Here is an 18,462-nt window from a genome sequence, read left to right on the forward strand (position 1 = left end):
CCAAAGGATATTCATTCACTAAGGATATTTTTTTTTGTTGTGAATAACAACAGTTGTGTTATTGATCAATTTCAGGCTGTCTTTAATAATAATAGTCTATACAAAAACTAATATTATAATCTATTATTTGAAAATAATGGCGTTATAGTAAGACTTTAAAAAGAAAAAAAATAATTTAATTGATGCAAACCATTAAATGTAAAAAAAACAATATTAAACATATTATTTGCAAACATTCTTAATAATATGTAACTAATATTTTTTAGTAGAGAAACCTTTTTATTCTGGCATTACAATAGAAGACTTACATATGGCAGTCACGTATTGCATTTTGTTCATTTTGTTGCGTGTGTTTGAATTGAGGTAGAAAATTCCATCTGTTCCCTTATTGCTGATTTCTTAGTGATAGAATTTGTAAATATTTGTTTGCCTCGTCATCTATTTCAACTTTAAATGAAAGTCAAAGCAACACCCTGTGCTTGTTTGAGAAAGGAAATAAATAACTCAGATGCTCTCTATTCAAATAAAGAAATGCATGGATTCTTGCCATCTGCCAGCAGTAGACCAAGGAGCATTTCACAAGGAACACTGGCACTCATAACTCTTCACAACATCACTGAATCACATTGGCCAATACGGGCAAAAAAGGGAGATGTCTTGTGTTTCGTCTGGGCTGCAATAATAGTAAGAGGGTTGAGATATTTGTGAAACCATGGGCTACTACTTCTTTTGAACATCCAAAACTGTAATTGCAGTAAAATAAAAACCTTAAGGCTGATCGATCATCTTAAACTGCCATATCCTACATTTTAAACAGAGAAGTGTAAACTTTCAATTTAATCAGTTAATAAAATTACATGCATGGTACCTCCTTATATAAAAGGCCAGATCTCTCTCTCTGTATTGGTTTTTGTATAGTTTGTATAGTTTTGGCTTACACTCACAATAATAACAAAATTTAAGATATAAAGCTTTTGATTTAAAAGTGAAGGTTCTGATCAATCTAAGTTTTTGTGTTGCCCCACATAACCTCCAGTGGAAAGTCTTTTTCTTTGTCTTCTTTTGCCCATGTGTGATTTTCAATTGAAACTGTGCTTTTCTATCACGTCTCCATCAATATACAGGTTAGGTTGACTAATGATTGTAAGTTGCTGCCCCTGCATTAATCATAGTGGGACAATCCACTAAATGCCCTTTAGTAGACTGGCAGGGTATTTAAATCACCTGATGCTGATATGACATTCTTAAGCCCCAATGACCCTGAACTTGGTTTTCAGATTAGAAAAAGGGCAGGTTGCAGGGCATTTGGTTGTATTTAATAATGTGTCTACAATATAGAGTGCTAAAGGCATAACTTTTTATTATAATGTAACTAAAAGAAAATATTTGCATATCATTGTTCTGGTTATTAAGTAACATTTGTATTTTGTGGAAGCATTTATGAATTTGTTCACATCAAAGGATACATTACATGCAGTGCTCTTTCTCTTTGCTATTCAGGCTTCTCAATGCAAACAAAATCAACTGCTTGCGTGTGAATACGTTCCAGGACCTCCAGAATCTCAATCTGCTTTCTCTATATGACAATAAGCTGCAAACCATCAGTAAAGGGCTGTTTGCTCCACTGAGGGCCATCCAAACACTGTGAGTACCACTAGACTTCAACATTTCTCTTTAACTTGCCTATGGTGTCTTGCTTGACTCTTCCTCTGAACCCCTCTCATGATATAGGGACCAACTCTGTGTCTGTAAGCATAAAACGTGCTTTTACTTTCTTACTTTATTACATTATAATCTTTCCCTGTCTTAACCTTAATCCAGGGGACATAGCTTGTCCTAGCAGAAGTTGGTGCAAAGGAGGACCTACAGAGCACACTCGTTCATGTCAGGTTAATGTAGGACTATCAGCCACCATTACCTGTGTATCATTACCTGCAGGAGTGATCTATATTGCATAGGGAAAAAAACAAATGAAGACATGGGCAGAATGTCCATGCATATACAGTAATGAGTATGTTCAGATTTTAACACAGAAATAGAGTTATGAGGAAGCAGCATTAACCATTGCACCACCTTATCACCAGTAATATAACTCACTTCTCCGTTTAATGTCAGTAGTTGAAGCTTTTGAAATCCTTGATGTGCTATTTAGTACCTTCTACATTGACCTTTATCTTCAGTGCATGCTGGCTTAGCAGATTTTTAGCAGTCCTTGTTGAGAGCGTCAGCCGCAATGCAGGCAGCATTTTTCTATTCTTTCCTTTTTCTTTTCTTTTGTTTTTTTTATGACAGCATAAATATGTCCCCCTGTTCATGCTTCATGTATTCTAGGATAAAATCTGTCTGTTGTATAAAGCATTATAGCCTCAGTTCTTAACATATTTGGAACAGGGAGAAATAAACCAGACAATAAATAAATTCAAACAGATAAATAAAGACTTGTGATTCATGTAATAGATTGAATTTAAATACTGCATGTATTTATAACATAAGACCCACTACCCACATTAAACACTGACTTACACAGGAATAACATTTAGTGCACTTTGCATTCTACTTAATATTATTATTGCATATAATATGAAAAAAGACAACTGAAGTGTAAGTTATTTAAATATTTGTATTATATCCATTTACAATGTTCCTTAGAGCTCTGTATCTTATACTTAAAGGTCTGCATGCAGACCACAGCAGCTCTTCATGGAGTAGTATATTACAATATATACTCTGTAATCAAAAGATTATTCCTGTCTCTGTCTGCAGGATTTTAACCCTACGGCCTTCATGGCTTTTAGTCATTCATTCTTTATTACAATCTTCTAATCAATGGTAAAAATTCATATCTGTGGATTTTCATAGTTCAGAAACTTAAACAACTACAGGAAAACAGAAATTTGTATATTATAGGTTGCCTGTAGCGCTTAAATTTCAACCTGGGAATGTAGAAATCATGCCTGTTATTTATAATCCCCACATGGTTTATCTTAATAAACCATGAAAACCTGCTAAATATAACTTGTTCATTACTACTTTTATCCTATTATGGGAATATTTTAGAAAATAAAATACATATGTATCCTTTTAGAGTGCAATAATATGACCGATCAACTATGAATTGTGCTCATTTTAACTTGTAGTGTCACATATTTGAATTATTGAGATGCAAATAACAAAGCGAATAAAAGTTTTTTAATATATAAGAAAATGGACATTTACATTCATCCTCTAATGCACGGGTGTCAAACTCCAGACCTGGTGGGCCTCAGTGGCTGCAGGTTTTCTTTCTAACCGTTTTCCTAATCAGTGTCCAGTTTTCACTGCTAATTAACTTCTTTTCCTTCTATTTTAATAGCCCTGTTTTTAAGGATTAAGTCTTCTGAATTGATTCTTTTCTTCATTAAATGACAGCCAAACAGAAATGAGACATAAAATGAGCCAGCAGATGACCAGCTAAATTGGGGCTTCAAACTCCAACCAGTTCCTTAATGAGAAGCTGATTCTTGCTGTTAATTAAACCCGTTATTCAGTTCCATGGCTTGTTGCTGCTCTCTTTCTTTCACAGCAAACATTTCCAGAACTGTTGATATTCTGGTTTTTTTCTAAGAACTCCTAAATTGTTTTGGTAACCTGAGGGATCAACCTTACTGAGACCCTCATCTTTATTTTCAGATTTTGTTTGATGGGTACAGATGAGCTGGTCATGTCCTGCTTGTTTTAGGTCTCATTGCTCTCTGGCTGCTAATTAAGGAAAAAACAACTAAGGGGCCTGAGTCAAGCTAATTAAAGCTAAAGAAGTTAATTAGCATCAAAAACTGGTTACTAATTAAGAAGATGGTTAGAATGAAAACCTGCAGCCACTGCGGCCCTCCAGGACTGGAGTTTGACACCCCTGCTCTAATGGGATGGACACGGCTATAGTTGTCTGTTCAAACATTTATCCATTTTTACCAGCTTATCTATTGCACTGGGTGCAAGGCAGGAACCATCCTTGGACAGGGCACCATACTCCCCTTTTCCTAGTTTAGACATCCACACTTACTCATACAGTATAAGGCCAATTTTCAGTCATCAGCGTTAGAGAAAGTCACTTTGTAAATAAAGAATAGTCAAGAGTCACCATTATAAATGAACCCAAAGATGGACATCTTTTATTACAACAAGGCTGAAGAAGTCAGACAAGTGCACTTATTCAGTTTACCGTGACAGACTGACTAAAATAATAAAGCGATGATCATAAATAAAGTATGTTTATTTATGTAACACAGTCAAGAAGCATTTAAATGTACACCAATCAGCACACAGGTAAATGTTATATTCTTTTAATATACCTGTGTCTTAATATTAATGTTATCTAAAGTTTCCAAAATATTTAACACATTAGAAGTCTTGAGTCTTAGTAGAAATTTTTCATTTTTTTCTCCTACAAGTACAAATCCATTAAGAGATAGATAGATAGATAGATAGATAGATAGATAGATAGATAGATAGATAGATAGATAGATAGATAGATAGATAGATAGATAGATACTTTATTAATCCCAAGGGGAAATTCACAAAGGCAGTACCAACTATAATTATGTCAAGTAAAAATCAAGACATGTTACAAAACAAGTGTCTGTCTCTGTCGCTCTGGCGGATCTACAAAACCATCAAAATGAGATGATCCACATATTCATTCTATAATACATTTTTCTTGGTTGATGTTTCAAAGCCTCCACATTAACCAGACATTTATGTGGATCAGCTCATCGAAGCTCAAGGTAATGATATGACATGCAATGCAAAGAAAAGCAAACTCATAAAAATATACTGTTAGCGGAATTGCATAATTCATTGCTGAAAGATGAATCAGTAAACACTAAATTTGTGCTGTTGTTCAGTAGGATAACAACTAAAATATGATAAATATAGTATTCAGTTATGAGTAATCAGTGATTTATGCAATTAATGTCGGTCCAATTCAATTACTTCAGTCCAGATTACTTATGTGAGGCCCCGTGAAGACAGCTAGAGTAATTCTAAAATAATTGATTCATCTTCAGTTAAAAAGTTTCACAAAGGTTGTGTTGAAGTTTTAAAACTGTAAAAAAGGAGGAATAGAGTTGGAAATTGAAGCATCATGAATAAGTGACATTTGATGTTTTGGGTTATAGCTCTGCTTCTTCACAGAAAGGAGACCAAGGTTCACACCCGGGTCCTCACTGTGCAGTGCTTACATGTTCTCCCCTGCTCAAGTTTCCTCCCACTGTCCAAAGATATGCAGAATAGGTGAATTGGACACACTACATTGGCCCTAGTGTGTGGTTGGTGTGTGTGTGTGAGTTTCCATCCTGCGATGGACTAGCGCATTGTCCAGGGTTTGTTCCTGCCTTGTGCACAAAATGACATGACATGATATTTTCATTAATTTGACTTTTCTATTTAATTTTATTCTTCACAAGGTGTTATGGGTTGAGTGGTGGCTCTAAGGCTAGGGATCTGTACTGGTAATCGGAGGGTTGCTGGTTCAAATCCTGTAAACACCAAAAGTGACTCTACTCTGTTGGGCCCTTGAGTAAGGCCCTTAACCTGCAATTGCTCCATCCTGGGTGTGACGTTAATCTGCATCCAGCCCTGCAAGTAGGCCTTCCAACCTACAGGGAAAACTTAGGGGTTGGTGGCAGAATTGGCACTCCAGCCACTGCAAAAAACCTCACACTGGTTCCATTCCATCTGAACTTGTGTGGTGCTGAGGTGTCGCCCATTGCATGGCTGCACTTGGGTCCCAATCTAGGATCCTGAGTTGGTTTGTCATGTGGTGGGTGCGGCAATGCGCTGTATCAGCGCCTGCTCCTAACCTCTCTCTCTCTCTCTCTCTCTCTCTAGGTGTTATTAACTTGCTAATGTTTCTTCTATTTAATTATACAAACATAAACCCCAGAACAGCAAACATCATAAACCTGACAGAGCTGATTTGAAGTGTGTTGTTACAAAACAAGCCCTGAAGAATTTGTCAGTAATCTTGGTGTTCACTAGTTCATGTGGCTGTAATATGATAGTATTTGAGTTTTTATTCTTTAGTATTGATTGTAAACAGCTTTTTTTTCAGTTACGGAATAGAACAAATCATATGAATTAACAGTACAGTACATACACATGATTAGAAAAAAGAATAGGTAGTCTATCAGGAAGTCATTTTTCTTTATTAAGCCAATGCTGAAATCCGCTTCAAGCCAATATAATACCCCCTCCACGCCCCCCTAATTGTTGTTACATCCATCCATTTTCCAATCCGCTGAATCCGAACACAGGGTCACGGGGGTCTGCTGGAGCCAATCCCAGGGCACAAGGCAAGAAACAATCCCAGGCAGGGTGCCAACCCACCACAGGACACACACAAACACCAAGGCCAATTTAGAATCACCAATCCACCTAACCTGCATGTCTTTGGACTGTGGGAGGAAACCCACGCAGACATGGAGAGAACATGCAAACTCCACGCAGGGAGGACCCGGGAAGCGAACCCGGGTCTCCTAACTGCGAGGCAGCAGCGCTACCACTGCACCACCGTGCCGCCCTAATTGTTGTTACATTGGTGGGAAATCCCCCCTTCTTCACTATCACAAATGAAATTCAGGCCCTGGACACTGGGAGAATGGGTTCACTGCACAAAGACTGCGTCTGTGCTGAGAACAGACTGTGGTCTCCTGATACATATTGTACAAAATCAGTGGTCACCACTGTGCTGTCCTTCCACTTGAAATGATCTGTCTGTTTTAACGATGATTTCCATTGCAGTGGCATTAGGTGTGAGTAGTATTGAGTGGAGGGCAGAAACCAATCATTGATGAATAGGTGGTCCATCTTGGTGCACAGTCATGCAAACCTTCACACTTAACTCACACCAAGTTAGACTAGGTTCCAATTATTCTAACATGTATATTTTTATGGTGTGGAAATCAGAATACATGGGGAAGAAACAGGAGATACCAAAAGAAAGTACAAACTCCACACCGTGAGTGGACCAAAGTGGGAACCAATGTCTTTGAAGAGGTTTGGAATTTGTGCAAACTTCTGTGCCACCTTGTCGTTTGCTTTATTGACAACTGAAAAATGGGTTTTTGTGCAAGATTAACAAGAAAGTCGATTACATTCTGTATATGTTCCATGTCATTGTATTTAGTTGGCAGTGCCTGTAACCTGGATTTATATGAATTGCTTTGATTTTCATGGCATATCTTAATGGCCAAGCTGTGCATTGTCTTCATATTTTTTTTCTACAGACATTTGGCACAAAATCCTTTTGTGTGTGACTGCCACCTGAAATGGTTAGCTGACTATCTTGAAGACAACCCAATTGAGACAAGTGGAGCACGTTGCAGCCACCCACGCCGTCTCGCCAACAAACGCATCAGCCAGGTCAAGGGAAAGAAATTTCGTTGCTCAGGTACTGTGCACCACCAATGAAATGAAGTACCTTATTTTTTAAAGTGACCTCCCATATAGGTATGGCAATGTATCATAGGATTCATAGGATGAAGGTTTGCACGAGGCATAAAATACAGTCACTGATGGTGTTTATAAAAATATACATTTGGAAGATCTATGCCTTGAGCGTTTACACATGTAGGTCTCAGAAATTGGGTTGAAATTTTCAATGTGAATCTAAAATGATGAAATGAGGAGTTTCACACACTAAGTAGCCCAATCCCTGGTTTACATTTGTAAATTACTGACTTAGAAAAGCTGACTGTGAATCTGCAAGTACTGTTTTAAAATTCTAAGTCTAGGTGGCCTTGCCCCCCAAGGTTTATCTCTGTGTCTACTGACTGAGGCCCTTTTTGAAGTAAAGCCTCTAGTCTTGCATTTACTGCGTTGTAGATTCTAGCATGTCAAAATGCAAGGAGTGAAAACCAATTGAATGTGGTCTTATTTGTTTTACCATAGCAGGAGAGCTAACAGAAGTTTAAATGTAAACCATGTTTCTCAGCTTGTTTTAGAATATCCTTGAAAACGGACTTGTCTAAAACACCAAACAGATGGCAATAGGTCACCTGGTGATTGCTTCACATTGTGCTGTTTATGGATGAATAGTATATAAGTAGGTTTCTGTGGCACTGATCACCACAATAGGAGATTTATACAGGCAAAGACAAACGAAGGAGTATATGTATATACACTTTTTCTCTCATGTTACACAGAGGAAGTTAAAGAAGCAACCAAAGGCAAAAACTAATTAAAAGTGAACTGCGCCTTCTCCACAAGCTTTATTGCAGCATCTTTATCTGACAGATGGAGTCATTATTTGGTCTCTTTATCTCAATGTTAAACACAAGGTTGCTAGTTCAAACCCATCATAGATTCACTGTGTGATGCCAAGAATGTGATGTAACCTGTCAGCAAAGCTTTAGAAATGTGAAAGTTTTTCTGTATACACCTGTGGTTTTCAAGTTAGTAAAGAAATATACTGTGGATTCAGAAAGTATGCAGATCCCTCCTCTTTGTGCACACTTTATTGTGTTAAAAAGATAAATTTGCTGGTGCTTCCATATAATCTACGCTTAATTGCTGATCATGACAAAGTGAAAACAATATTTTCTCAAAATCAAAAACTGAAATCTTTCAGTCATTTAGACTCTTTGGTGTAGCACTTCAAATTGTTCCAAAAGCATGCAAGTCCCATAAATACTAGGGAGGGATTACCATCAAAGCCCACCTAAAAAGAAAAAAAGGACCTTGAAGATTTTTTATAAAATAATAGATTTATTTCTTCCAAAAATGCTCTGTAGCACAGGAAGCTCCATAGAGCACAAAAGGAATTATCTGAAAAAGGAAGGCAAATGCAGTCTTGATATAGAATGCAAAATAAAGTGCAAAACAGAGCACAATCCAAAAATCTAATAATCACAAAAGGAACAAAGCGCACAACACACAAGTGAACATTCCTCTGCCTAGTGCATTTGAAATGGGTCGCCAGGAATTATAGGAGACCCTCTGGATTTATAGAGTTGACGGCAGTCCCACCTCTAGGGGTTCACCCAGCATGGGTCTTAATCAGGGCATTGATACACAGACAAAATGAAAGACAAAGAATACAAATAAACACAAGCAATATTAGTGTAAAAACAAAGAATCATAAAAAAACTAAAATCTAAACCACAGCCAGAGGAGGGACCCTGGCTGAAACATGAAACAAATTGTGATAAGGTACATCTTATTTGCTCTAGTTATCCCTGAGATGTATCTAGAAATGAAATGTAGTCAGCCTTTGATTTGATGAATAGATATGATTTAGAAAGGCACACATGTACCTTTGTACAGAAGGTCCACATGTCTAGAGAAACACCGAGCCATTAAGACTTAGGAACTCCATGTTGACCTCTGTCATTAAATTATGGTGAGTCATAGGGTAGGGAAAGAAAATAAAAACCATTTCTTAAACTCTTGAGTGTTCCCAGGATCATAGAGGCCTCAATAATTGTGAAATGGAAGAACTTTCAAACCACTAGGACTGTTCCTAGAGTTGGCCATCCAGCCAATCTAAGTAACCGTTGTAACCACTAGGGTCCATAGAAGAGCCCCAAACACCAGACACAAATAGACCACACTCAGTCCCGAGTCAATAGATAGATAGATATACTATGTTTGTCTCCAAGGGATTTTCCATTCATCCATCCATTATCCAACCCGCTATATCCTAACTACAGGGTCACGGGGGTCTGGAGCCAATCCCAGCCTGCACAGGGTACAAGGCAGGAAACAAACCCCAGGCAGGGTGCCAGCCCACCGCAGGGTACACACACACCAAGCACACACTAGGGACAATTTAGAATCACCAATGCACCTAACCTGCATGTCTTTGGACTGTGGGAGGAAACCGGAGTGCCCGGAGGAAACCCACGCAGACACGGAGAGAACATGCAAACTCCACGCAGGGAAGACCCGGGAAAGGAACCCAGGTCTCCTAAATGTTAGGCAGCAGCGCCACCCTCTGCGCCAATGTGCTGCCCTCCAAGGGATAATTTTTTTTTTAATTTAAAGTTAACATTTTTCTTTGGGGACAAATTAAGCATAACTGTCTATCTATCTATCTATCTATCTATCTATCTATCTATCTATCTATCTATCTATCTATCTATCTATCTATCTATCTATCTTAATCAAGTGTGCAGAGTATTTTACAGAGCAACTTTAACTGGCTTCTTTTACTTAGTACAGCACAACATAATCGTTCTTCTTCCCTCCTTCCTTCCTTTCTTCCTTTTCCTTCTCCTCCACTCCTCCCAGGTGAGTGATGTCCTTCTCCTCTCCCGACTCTGACTTCCAGGGCAAATTGGAGGGCTCCATATTAAACCCTACTGGGGTGTACTTCCGATGTCACTTCTACTTAGACCATCAGTTCTATTGTCTGTTAGGCTTTCTCTGAATTTACTGTCTTCTTTATTTATTTATTTGGTTTGTACTATGCTATATACTGTATACCCTGCCGTTCTTTCTTATATTCTGTAAGTGCCTTGAGCATGGGAAAGGCGCTATATAAATAAGATGTATTATTATTATTATTATTATTACTTCCTGGGTTCCACCTTTGGGTCAGGCAAAACCACACTAGAACATGGCATTCATCTCCCACTACCTCCTCCTGGTGGCCCCAATGGAACCCAAGAGGCCTATGAGACCACAACCAGTTGTGCAAACCTTGTAGATACTTATTTAAGAAGATATCATTTGTGTTAGAGGGCATTCTACAAACTACTGAATTAAGGGTCTGAATAATTAAATGAGTGAGAGATTGATTTTTAATAAACTGAAACTGCCTGAAGAAGGGGCCTGAGTTGCCTCAAAAGCTTGCATATTGTAATCTTTTTAGTTAGCCAATAAAAGGGGTCATTTTGCTTGGCTTTTCTCTAATAAACTGTCAAACGTCTATGAAGACTTGTTTTCACTTTGTCATTATGGGTTAGTGAGTTTAAATTGATAGGTAACAATATCAAATTTATCCACCTACTTTCTGAATCCTCTATAAGTGTAAAAATAACAGTTACTGACAAAGATTACACAGGAGCAGGGCAGCACTTGAACAAACAGAAGAATATTAGTTTTAGAATACAAAAGAGAAATAGTGGGGACAAAGATTGGAATCTAGCATGTTGATTGAAGAATCATCACAGGTAGATACTGAGAGGTTATGCTACTGACCTGAATGTGCCTCACACCAAGAGGTTTATAAACAGGAGGCAAAAGTCTGCCTTCAAAAAGTTCTAGTTTGTTATTTAGCTACATACTCTGATCTGTGATTTGGGTTGTTTGAATGCTCACTTCTAACCACAAGCATGGATTGCTGATTGTGTGCATCCAATGCTGGTGTTAGCTGCTGCTACTCTCAGCACTGTGGGGCTCTGCAGAACGGATTGTCATCTGTAGGAATGATCAGTACATATTAATAATAGACAGACAGGCTAGTTACACTAATTACTTCTGCAGCAATTGACAGAAGGCAGATTCTGTTTCCAGTGCTTCATATCTAAAATGGGGTGACAGATGTTTTTCTCTCTGGGGATGCATGACATGTACAACTTGCTACAATAGGTAATTGGATATCATCTTCAGATGTACGTGAAGGGCTTTAATAGTTTTCTGTCTGGCAATGTCTGTCGCTGTCTCTTTGTTTAGGGTGAAACTGCACTGAGGGATTGGTTGGCTACACCATGAACTACGGGTGCTTTGGTGCCTGTTTCCTAGCTGTTCTGCCTGGCTGCTCCTGTTGCCCTCACTCTGCCTCACTCTGACTCTCTGTGTGGCTGTCCATTGTGCTTGATCTAACCATGTGCTTCCACCTGTACTTGCTCGACATGGTTCCGTCAAGCACCAGGGACCGCTAGACACTTTTCACGCAGCATGGCATATTGGGTTAGAGCAGGGAAAGGCCTTTACTCATGGACTAAAACAGTAACAAAAGGAAAGAGAGCACAACCCGTCACTCATGTCAGAAAAATCTTATGAAGTGGACATTTTTTTAATTTTTACAGAGAATTCCTTTTAGAGAAAAAATAAGAGATGTCTTATTAATACTGCTGTGCTAAATGTTATGTCTTTATATTTAATTTAAACAAGATGTCATTTTACTCTTGGAAATCACACTGGCTTTAATATTATATGTGGATTTATGAACCTTGAACGCAGTGCAATCATGCTCATTCATGTTCATAGAAGCATTGATGCTGGTATTTGTCATGAACATAAATATTCATCTAGGGTTGTGTGTTAAATTATTGCTGTTGTTTTTATCATTATAAATTAAAAATATAAAACTATTATAAATGTGTATTTTTTTAACCACCAGTTTGCGGATATATTTCATGAGGGTGTTGCTATGTTTAGCTTTGGCAATGACAAAGTTAGTTTTCAGTCATGTGATTCGCCAACATTGTCGTGTCATAAGTCATAAAATGATAGTACTACTGTATGTCATAAGATGACAGTACTCAACATATAAGCTTAACTAAAATAATCGACTGTTATTGGAGGATTTTGGGAAGGGATTAGTGATATTGTTAGTAACTTTGTACTCATCTTGTGACAAAGGTTTTTGGTTTTCTTTTCTGAATGTGTTGTCTGTTTTTTGACGTTTCTTCACCTCTCTAGTCCATACGACTGCTCTTCAAGTTTCTCCCTTAAAAAAGTTCTTCATTTTCTGATAAGTTATTGCTATCTCTGTCCATATGGACAATTCTATTCCATCTTGTCTACAATAAAAGTTGAGACCAAAATTAAAATCAATGACCCCAAAATGAAAAGCGTCAACTTCAGAAATGCTGAACCGACAGGCTCACTAAATATCTGAGTTGGAAAGGTGGGAAATTATAATTATCCCCAATGTAGAAATACAGTTAGTATACCAATAATAATAAAGATCTATGAGCCTGCAGGCTTTGGTTGATTCTGGAACTGCAGAATGTTTTATTAGTTTGAGATTTCTAAATTTGCAAAGAACACCTATATTGTGTGAATCAAAAATTAATTCTGTTCCTTTGGAATATATGACTCCAACACTTTATCTGCAAGCTGGGTGTATACACCAGTAAAAAACATCAACCTTTTTATCATCAAATGTTATACACTTCAGATTATTTTAGAGTATCAATGGTTAAACTTGTGCTAAACTCACAGACTAAAGACATTGCTCACAGTTGGAGTTCCAGTTGTTTTAAATTATTTTTAGCAAAAGTCCTACCTCCTCTCATGTCCTGCACAACAACAAACATCATATCCTCTCAGTATCAGTATTTCCAAGATGTCTTAAATAAACAGATGCCTCAGGAATGTCTTCCACAAAGATCCTATAATTGTCCAGTAGGTATATTACAGGGATCAGCTTTAGTCAAGGAAAAATGTATGCTCTTTCACAACCTGAATCCATCCATCCATCCATTATCCAACCTGCTATATCCTAACTACAGGGTCACGGGGTCTGCTGGTGCCAATCCCAGCCAACGCAGAGCGCAAGGCAGGAAACAAACCCCTGGCAGGGCGCCAACCCACCACAGGGCAACCCTAATCAAAGGTCATCAAATATTATATTAAGTAAAATGTAGAGATTTAATTTATTCTATGGTTTACTCAGTCCCTTGTATTTATTGACCCTGTAGTTAGAATATAGCGGGTTGGATAATGGATGGATGGATGTATTTATTGCAGTGAACTAAATAAAATAACCATAAAGAATAATTAATCCCTCCCTTAAAGTTCCTTTTTGTTAAACTAGATAACCAGGTCAACAGTCTTTAACAAACTAAATCTCAGAACTGTATATAATTTAATTTGCTAAAAGTAAAGTGTTCAGTGGAAAACAGACTTTAACACCTCCAATGCGAATGACGATTGACTACATATGCCATATAGATTATGAAGTGCTCTGGCCATTTTTCAATCTTAATTTAATAGCATTTTGCTTATTTTATGAGCCTATATGTGTTCATCAATGTAAATTTAATAGCATTTTGCTTATTTTATGAGCCTATATGTGTTCATCAATGTAAATTTTTTTTTTTTTTTTGCTTTTTCAAAGAATTTTAATTCACATATGCGTGAAATGTAGTTGAGGCTCTATAAGAATCATTCATTTCTTAGAACAATGAGTTAAGCATAGATCAAACCAAGGTAACGGACATTTTGGAATGGCAGAATAAGTATAAAACAAGTCCAGCGATTTGTAACTTTTACAAATTGTTATAAAAAGTTTTAAAAGAATTTTTTTTCTGTATTGCACTAATCACAGCAAAAAATAAAAAGACACCTAATAAAAATCATTGGACATCAGAGGTTTATGAACCATTTAAACACTTAAGGAATGATTTACTAGAGCTGCGACTGTTAGACATTCAGATTGTTCACTACATTTTGAATTACAGGTAGAAGCCTCAATTGTAGGAATCAGAGAAGATTTTCCTCAAAGATTCTCAGGCAAAGTAAAGCTACCTATACAGTATGTGATTCCTTGTAGATAGATAGATAGATAGATAGATAGATAGATAGATAGATAGATAGATAGATAGATAGATAGATAGATAGATAGATAGATAGATAGATAGATAGATAGATAGATAGATAGATAGATAGATAGATAGATAGATACTTTATTAATCCCAAGGGGAAATTCACATAATCCAGCAGCAGTATACTGATACAAAGAAACAATATTAAATTAAATAGTAAAAAAAAAAATTATGTTAGCATTTAAACTCCCGGGTGGAATTGAAGAGTCGCACAGTGTGGGGGAGGAACGATCTCCTCAGTCTGTCAGTGACAAAAGTCTGTCACTGAAGCTGCTCCTCTGCCTGGAAATGACACTGTTCAGTGGATGCATTGGATTATTCATGATTGATTGTTAAAGAACCTAACAGTTTCTGAGCAAAATTATAATGTGGGTAATAAAGAATTCTTAGCAAGAAGAATCACAACATAGGTTTGATGCTTTTGTAATGTATGCAGTTTGTACAAACATAATGCTTTTAATCACAGCCATTGCAAATACGCTAAGTGGTCTATATTATTTCATGTTTGTTATTTCTTAGTGACTCGATAAGTGGAGGTATTATTTCCTCTATTTGAGGGGAATGAGCAGCCAATTTATTTCAGGAACTTTTTTTAATAGCCTAAATAACTGACTAACCAGAGGGTAAAATTAGTGTTAGTTAGTTGTCATACACTGACAAAAAAGATCCCAGCTAGATTACACTTTGGTCCAAATCAGGCTAGAAGTAAACTGTTCCACTGCTGTCATAATTCTTTATTAAAAAAACACCAAGCTTATAGGATTTTTTTGGGAGCTATGGTGTAAACAGATGTTTTGGCATATGATACTTGTTGTACAGCAAACATCTTCATGCAATGCCCTTTGGGTTTCCATACCACCATCAAGGAAAGCTTGCAATGAAAGTTCCATGAATTTTGAAGAATGTTCATTTCATTCTTCTAAAGAAAATTTCCCTCAACAAAAGTATTAACTAATGTATTCATTCAGGAATTATTTTCAGCCTCATCGGATTCACATAGTAATTTCAAATCAAGGTCTTCAATTTGTTTGAAATTTTGTCGGTACATCTGTGCTAAGATAGGAATACCAACAAATTTGATGTCTGGTTACCATTCTCAAATTAACAGGCAGACAGAGGACCCTGTAGATTTAGTTTATCTCTCCAGGCTAAATTAAGTTTTTTTTGTTTTTTCTGTTCTCCCAGCCATCTGACCTTATCACTAAATATAAGAACACTGCACTTCTATTTGATATTTATCTTTTTTTAAGATAGTTTCGATTTGTTTGTGTTTTTTTTATTTCCTTTTAAATACATTTGGGAACACGTACTTGTATTTTATATTGTTTTCTACATTATTGGTGTTGTTTTTCTTATTGTTGTCAAACTTTAGTGTTTTTAATGACATTATTACAGGGCCATTTTGGGGTTGTTTTTTCTCGTGGACAATACCATTTTTAGTTTTGTATTTATGGTCACGGTCATGTTCTTGTTGCATTGTCATGTAATTCACCAGTGCCCTTGCATGTGACATGACTGGGTCAACTATAAATGAAATGGAAGAGTGTAGTATTCAACATTAACGATTTGGATTAAATAAAGCAAACACTTAAGGATCCGGTTACTTCCATATTTCATTTTGATTTTTTCCTGATTTTTTTTTCCCCCCTCATATCGTGTGATGATCCTAGTCAGCTCCATGCTACCTGGTTGTTTCCAGGAATCTCTTGAACCTGAAACTGTCAATATTCATGAACCAAGCTAAAACGGGCAAATGAAGACATACATAGCCATCAAGGGGTTGGTAAAAATGTGCAAAGTGCTTTTATTAAAACCAAAAAAAAGTGTTCCAAATTGCAGTGCAAAATCTTCAATAATTAAATAAATAATCTACAAAATCCAAAAGGTATCAAGTGGAGGTTAAAATGTTTCATAAATAATCCACTAAAAACAAGGTTAAAATCCCAGGTAAGTTCATCTTTTAAAATAGTCATGAGTCCCAGTGCCTCTGTCTAAAGTCTGGCATCTCCTCAGCATATCCTAACAGAACCTTGCCTCATGAGGAGACACCCAATGACAGGTACAGTCATCCACTAAATCTCGGGTTCGCGTTCCTACTGCCAATCAGTCGGTTTCTGTAGGACTCCCCTCCAGATCCAATGCATGTCTTCCTCAGTCACTCTGTCGGCATCAGAAGGGAAACACTGCACGTCAGGGCCACTCCTGCTCCTCTGTGTTGTTCTAAGCAGCACCTTTTCTCCAGCCCCACGTTCGAGAGCAGGTCTGCCACTCACTTCTATAGAGTATACTCCCGACCACCTGCCTCCACTCTTTAGCCAGTCCTGCCTCTTTCCTCTCCTGTAATCTCCTTTCTCTCGGTGATCTCTCCTCTTTTTCTGATGTGATCTCATCTCTTTTCACTCTCCTCTCCTTTTCATTTCTGATTTCTTCTCGATCTTATTGATCTGACCTTCTGTTTTTTTATGCTCTTTAAAAAAAAACACAAGCCTTGGTGTTTCTTTCTAAACAGACATTTCTCCCCGGCTTACACTTTATGGATTCCTCATCACAAGGACACATCTACCGGCAGGCTCAGACAACCCATTAATCCAGCTTGGTCCCCTGTTGCCAGTCCGTCAGCATTCACAGGGCGCTGTGCTGAGCTTTGCTACTTGCTCCCTCCATGACGCTGTCCGTTGGGCTTCTGTGGGATCCTCACGGAGCACTTGGTTGCTCCTGCTCCAACGTTCTCAGAAAGAACAGCCCCTCTACCCCTCCTTGAACGTCTGGCCACATGTTCTGCACACTTTCCCACCAACCTGCTTCCCCTCTTATGTTGCACCGGCTTTGTCCCATTTCTGCCCCTCTCTCCTTTTCTTTTCTTTTCTTTCATTACCTCCAATCCTTCTTTCTCTTCTCTTTGTTCTCCCTTCTCTGCCATGCAGTTTCCCTATATACTGCCCGATTGAGTGCAGGTGTTGTCCTCCATGTGTGAATGAAGCACCTGGCTGATCCACTTGCATTTGAACGTGAATCTGCGATCAGCCAGGTACCCCAGTCAACTTCAGAGCAGCATCAGCATATGTACACCCACACCCGTTCGGAGCCTGCACACTCTGGAACCTGATTATTTATTTAAATATTGTGTTTCACCCCAGGCCTCTTATCACATATTGACAGTTTGTTTGTCTTTTGGCACTGACTAGACCTTCCGACGGTTTTTCTGGTTTGCTCCTTGTAAAAAGTTAATAATTTTATGCTCTGTTCATTCTACATTGTCTATCCTTTTATGCAACCCTATTTCTCCTTGGCCGCAATAGTGTTGAGGGGTATTTTATTTAGTCTGTCTTTATGATGAGATAGGCATAATATGAAGATCTTGAAAAATAATGTTTGTTTTTTTTTTTCTCAATCTAGGAACAGAGGACTATCGTACTCGACTGAGTGGTGACTGTTTCCAAGACCTGGTGTGCCCTGATCGTTGCCGCTGCGAGGGTACCATTATAGACTGTTCCAACCAGAAACTGACCCGTATTCCAGCTTATCTCCCAGATCACACTACTGACCTGTAAGACCTATTAGTATAATGAATTGAAATGTATATAGGGCTATACTGTTTTAATCATGTTACTCATGTTACTGAGTTTTTGTAACAATGTGTAGCTCATTCGAGTTAAGCTCAAATGTGCAATATCCAATAACTATATTTAATAATTTGTTCTTTGCTGTGTTGTACAGTATATCTTAAATTGGGAGCACTAAACTTTCATATACTGCTTACAACAGCAATAGGAAAAACTTTTAAGAAAGGCAGGACAAGTTTAACACTAGAATTCCTGAAGCTGACGAAAAAAATAATAATACCGTGACACCTTAAATCCCTTCACACCTCTCCATCAGTGTCTTGGTTTTGTAAATGTGTCAATCAACACAAGCAGCCTGCTATCCC

The 18,462-nt window shown here is 37.7% G+C and overlaps 1 protein-coding gene across 2 annotated transcripts in view; it reads left to right on the top strand.

The window, feature by feature from the left end:
- slit3 (slit homolog 3 (Drosophila)) overlaps positions 1-18,462 on the top strand; it is a 529,641-nt gene that overhangs the window by 410,138 nt on the left and 101,041 nt on the right. For both annotated transcript variants that reach the window (XM_039774192.1, XM_039774193.1), the window contains 3 exons: positions 1,501-1,644; positions 7,263-7,426; positions 17,931-18,081. In XM_039774192.1, the coding sequence (XP_039630126.1) occupies positions 1,501-1,644; positions 7,263-7,426; positions 17,931-18,081 (459 nt within the window). The remainder of the gene's footprint in view (positions 1-1,500; positions 1,645-7,262; positions 7,427-17,930; positions 18,082-18,462) is intronic.

Source organism: Polypterus senegalus, chromosome 13, assembly GCF_016835505.1.
Source record: "Polypterus senegalus isolate Bchr_013 chromosome 13, ASM1683550v1, whole genome shotgun sequence".
Classification (NCBI taxonomy): domain Eukaryota; kingdom Metazoa; phylum Chordata; class Cladistia; order Polypteriformes; family Polypteridae; genus Polypterus; species Polypterus senegalus.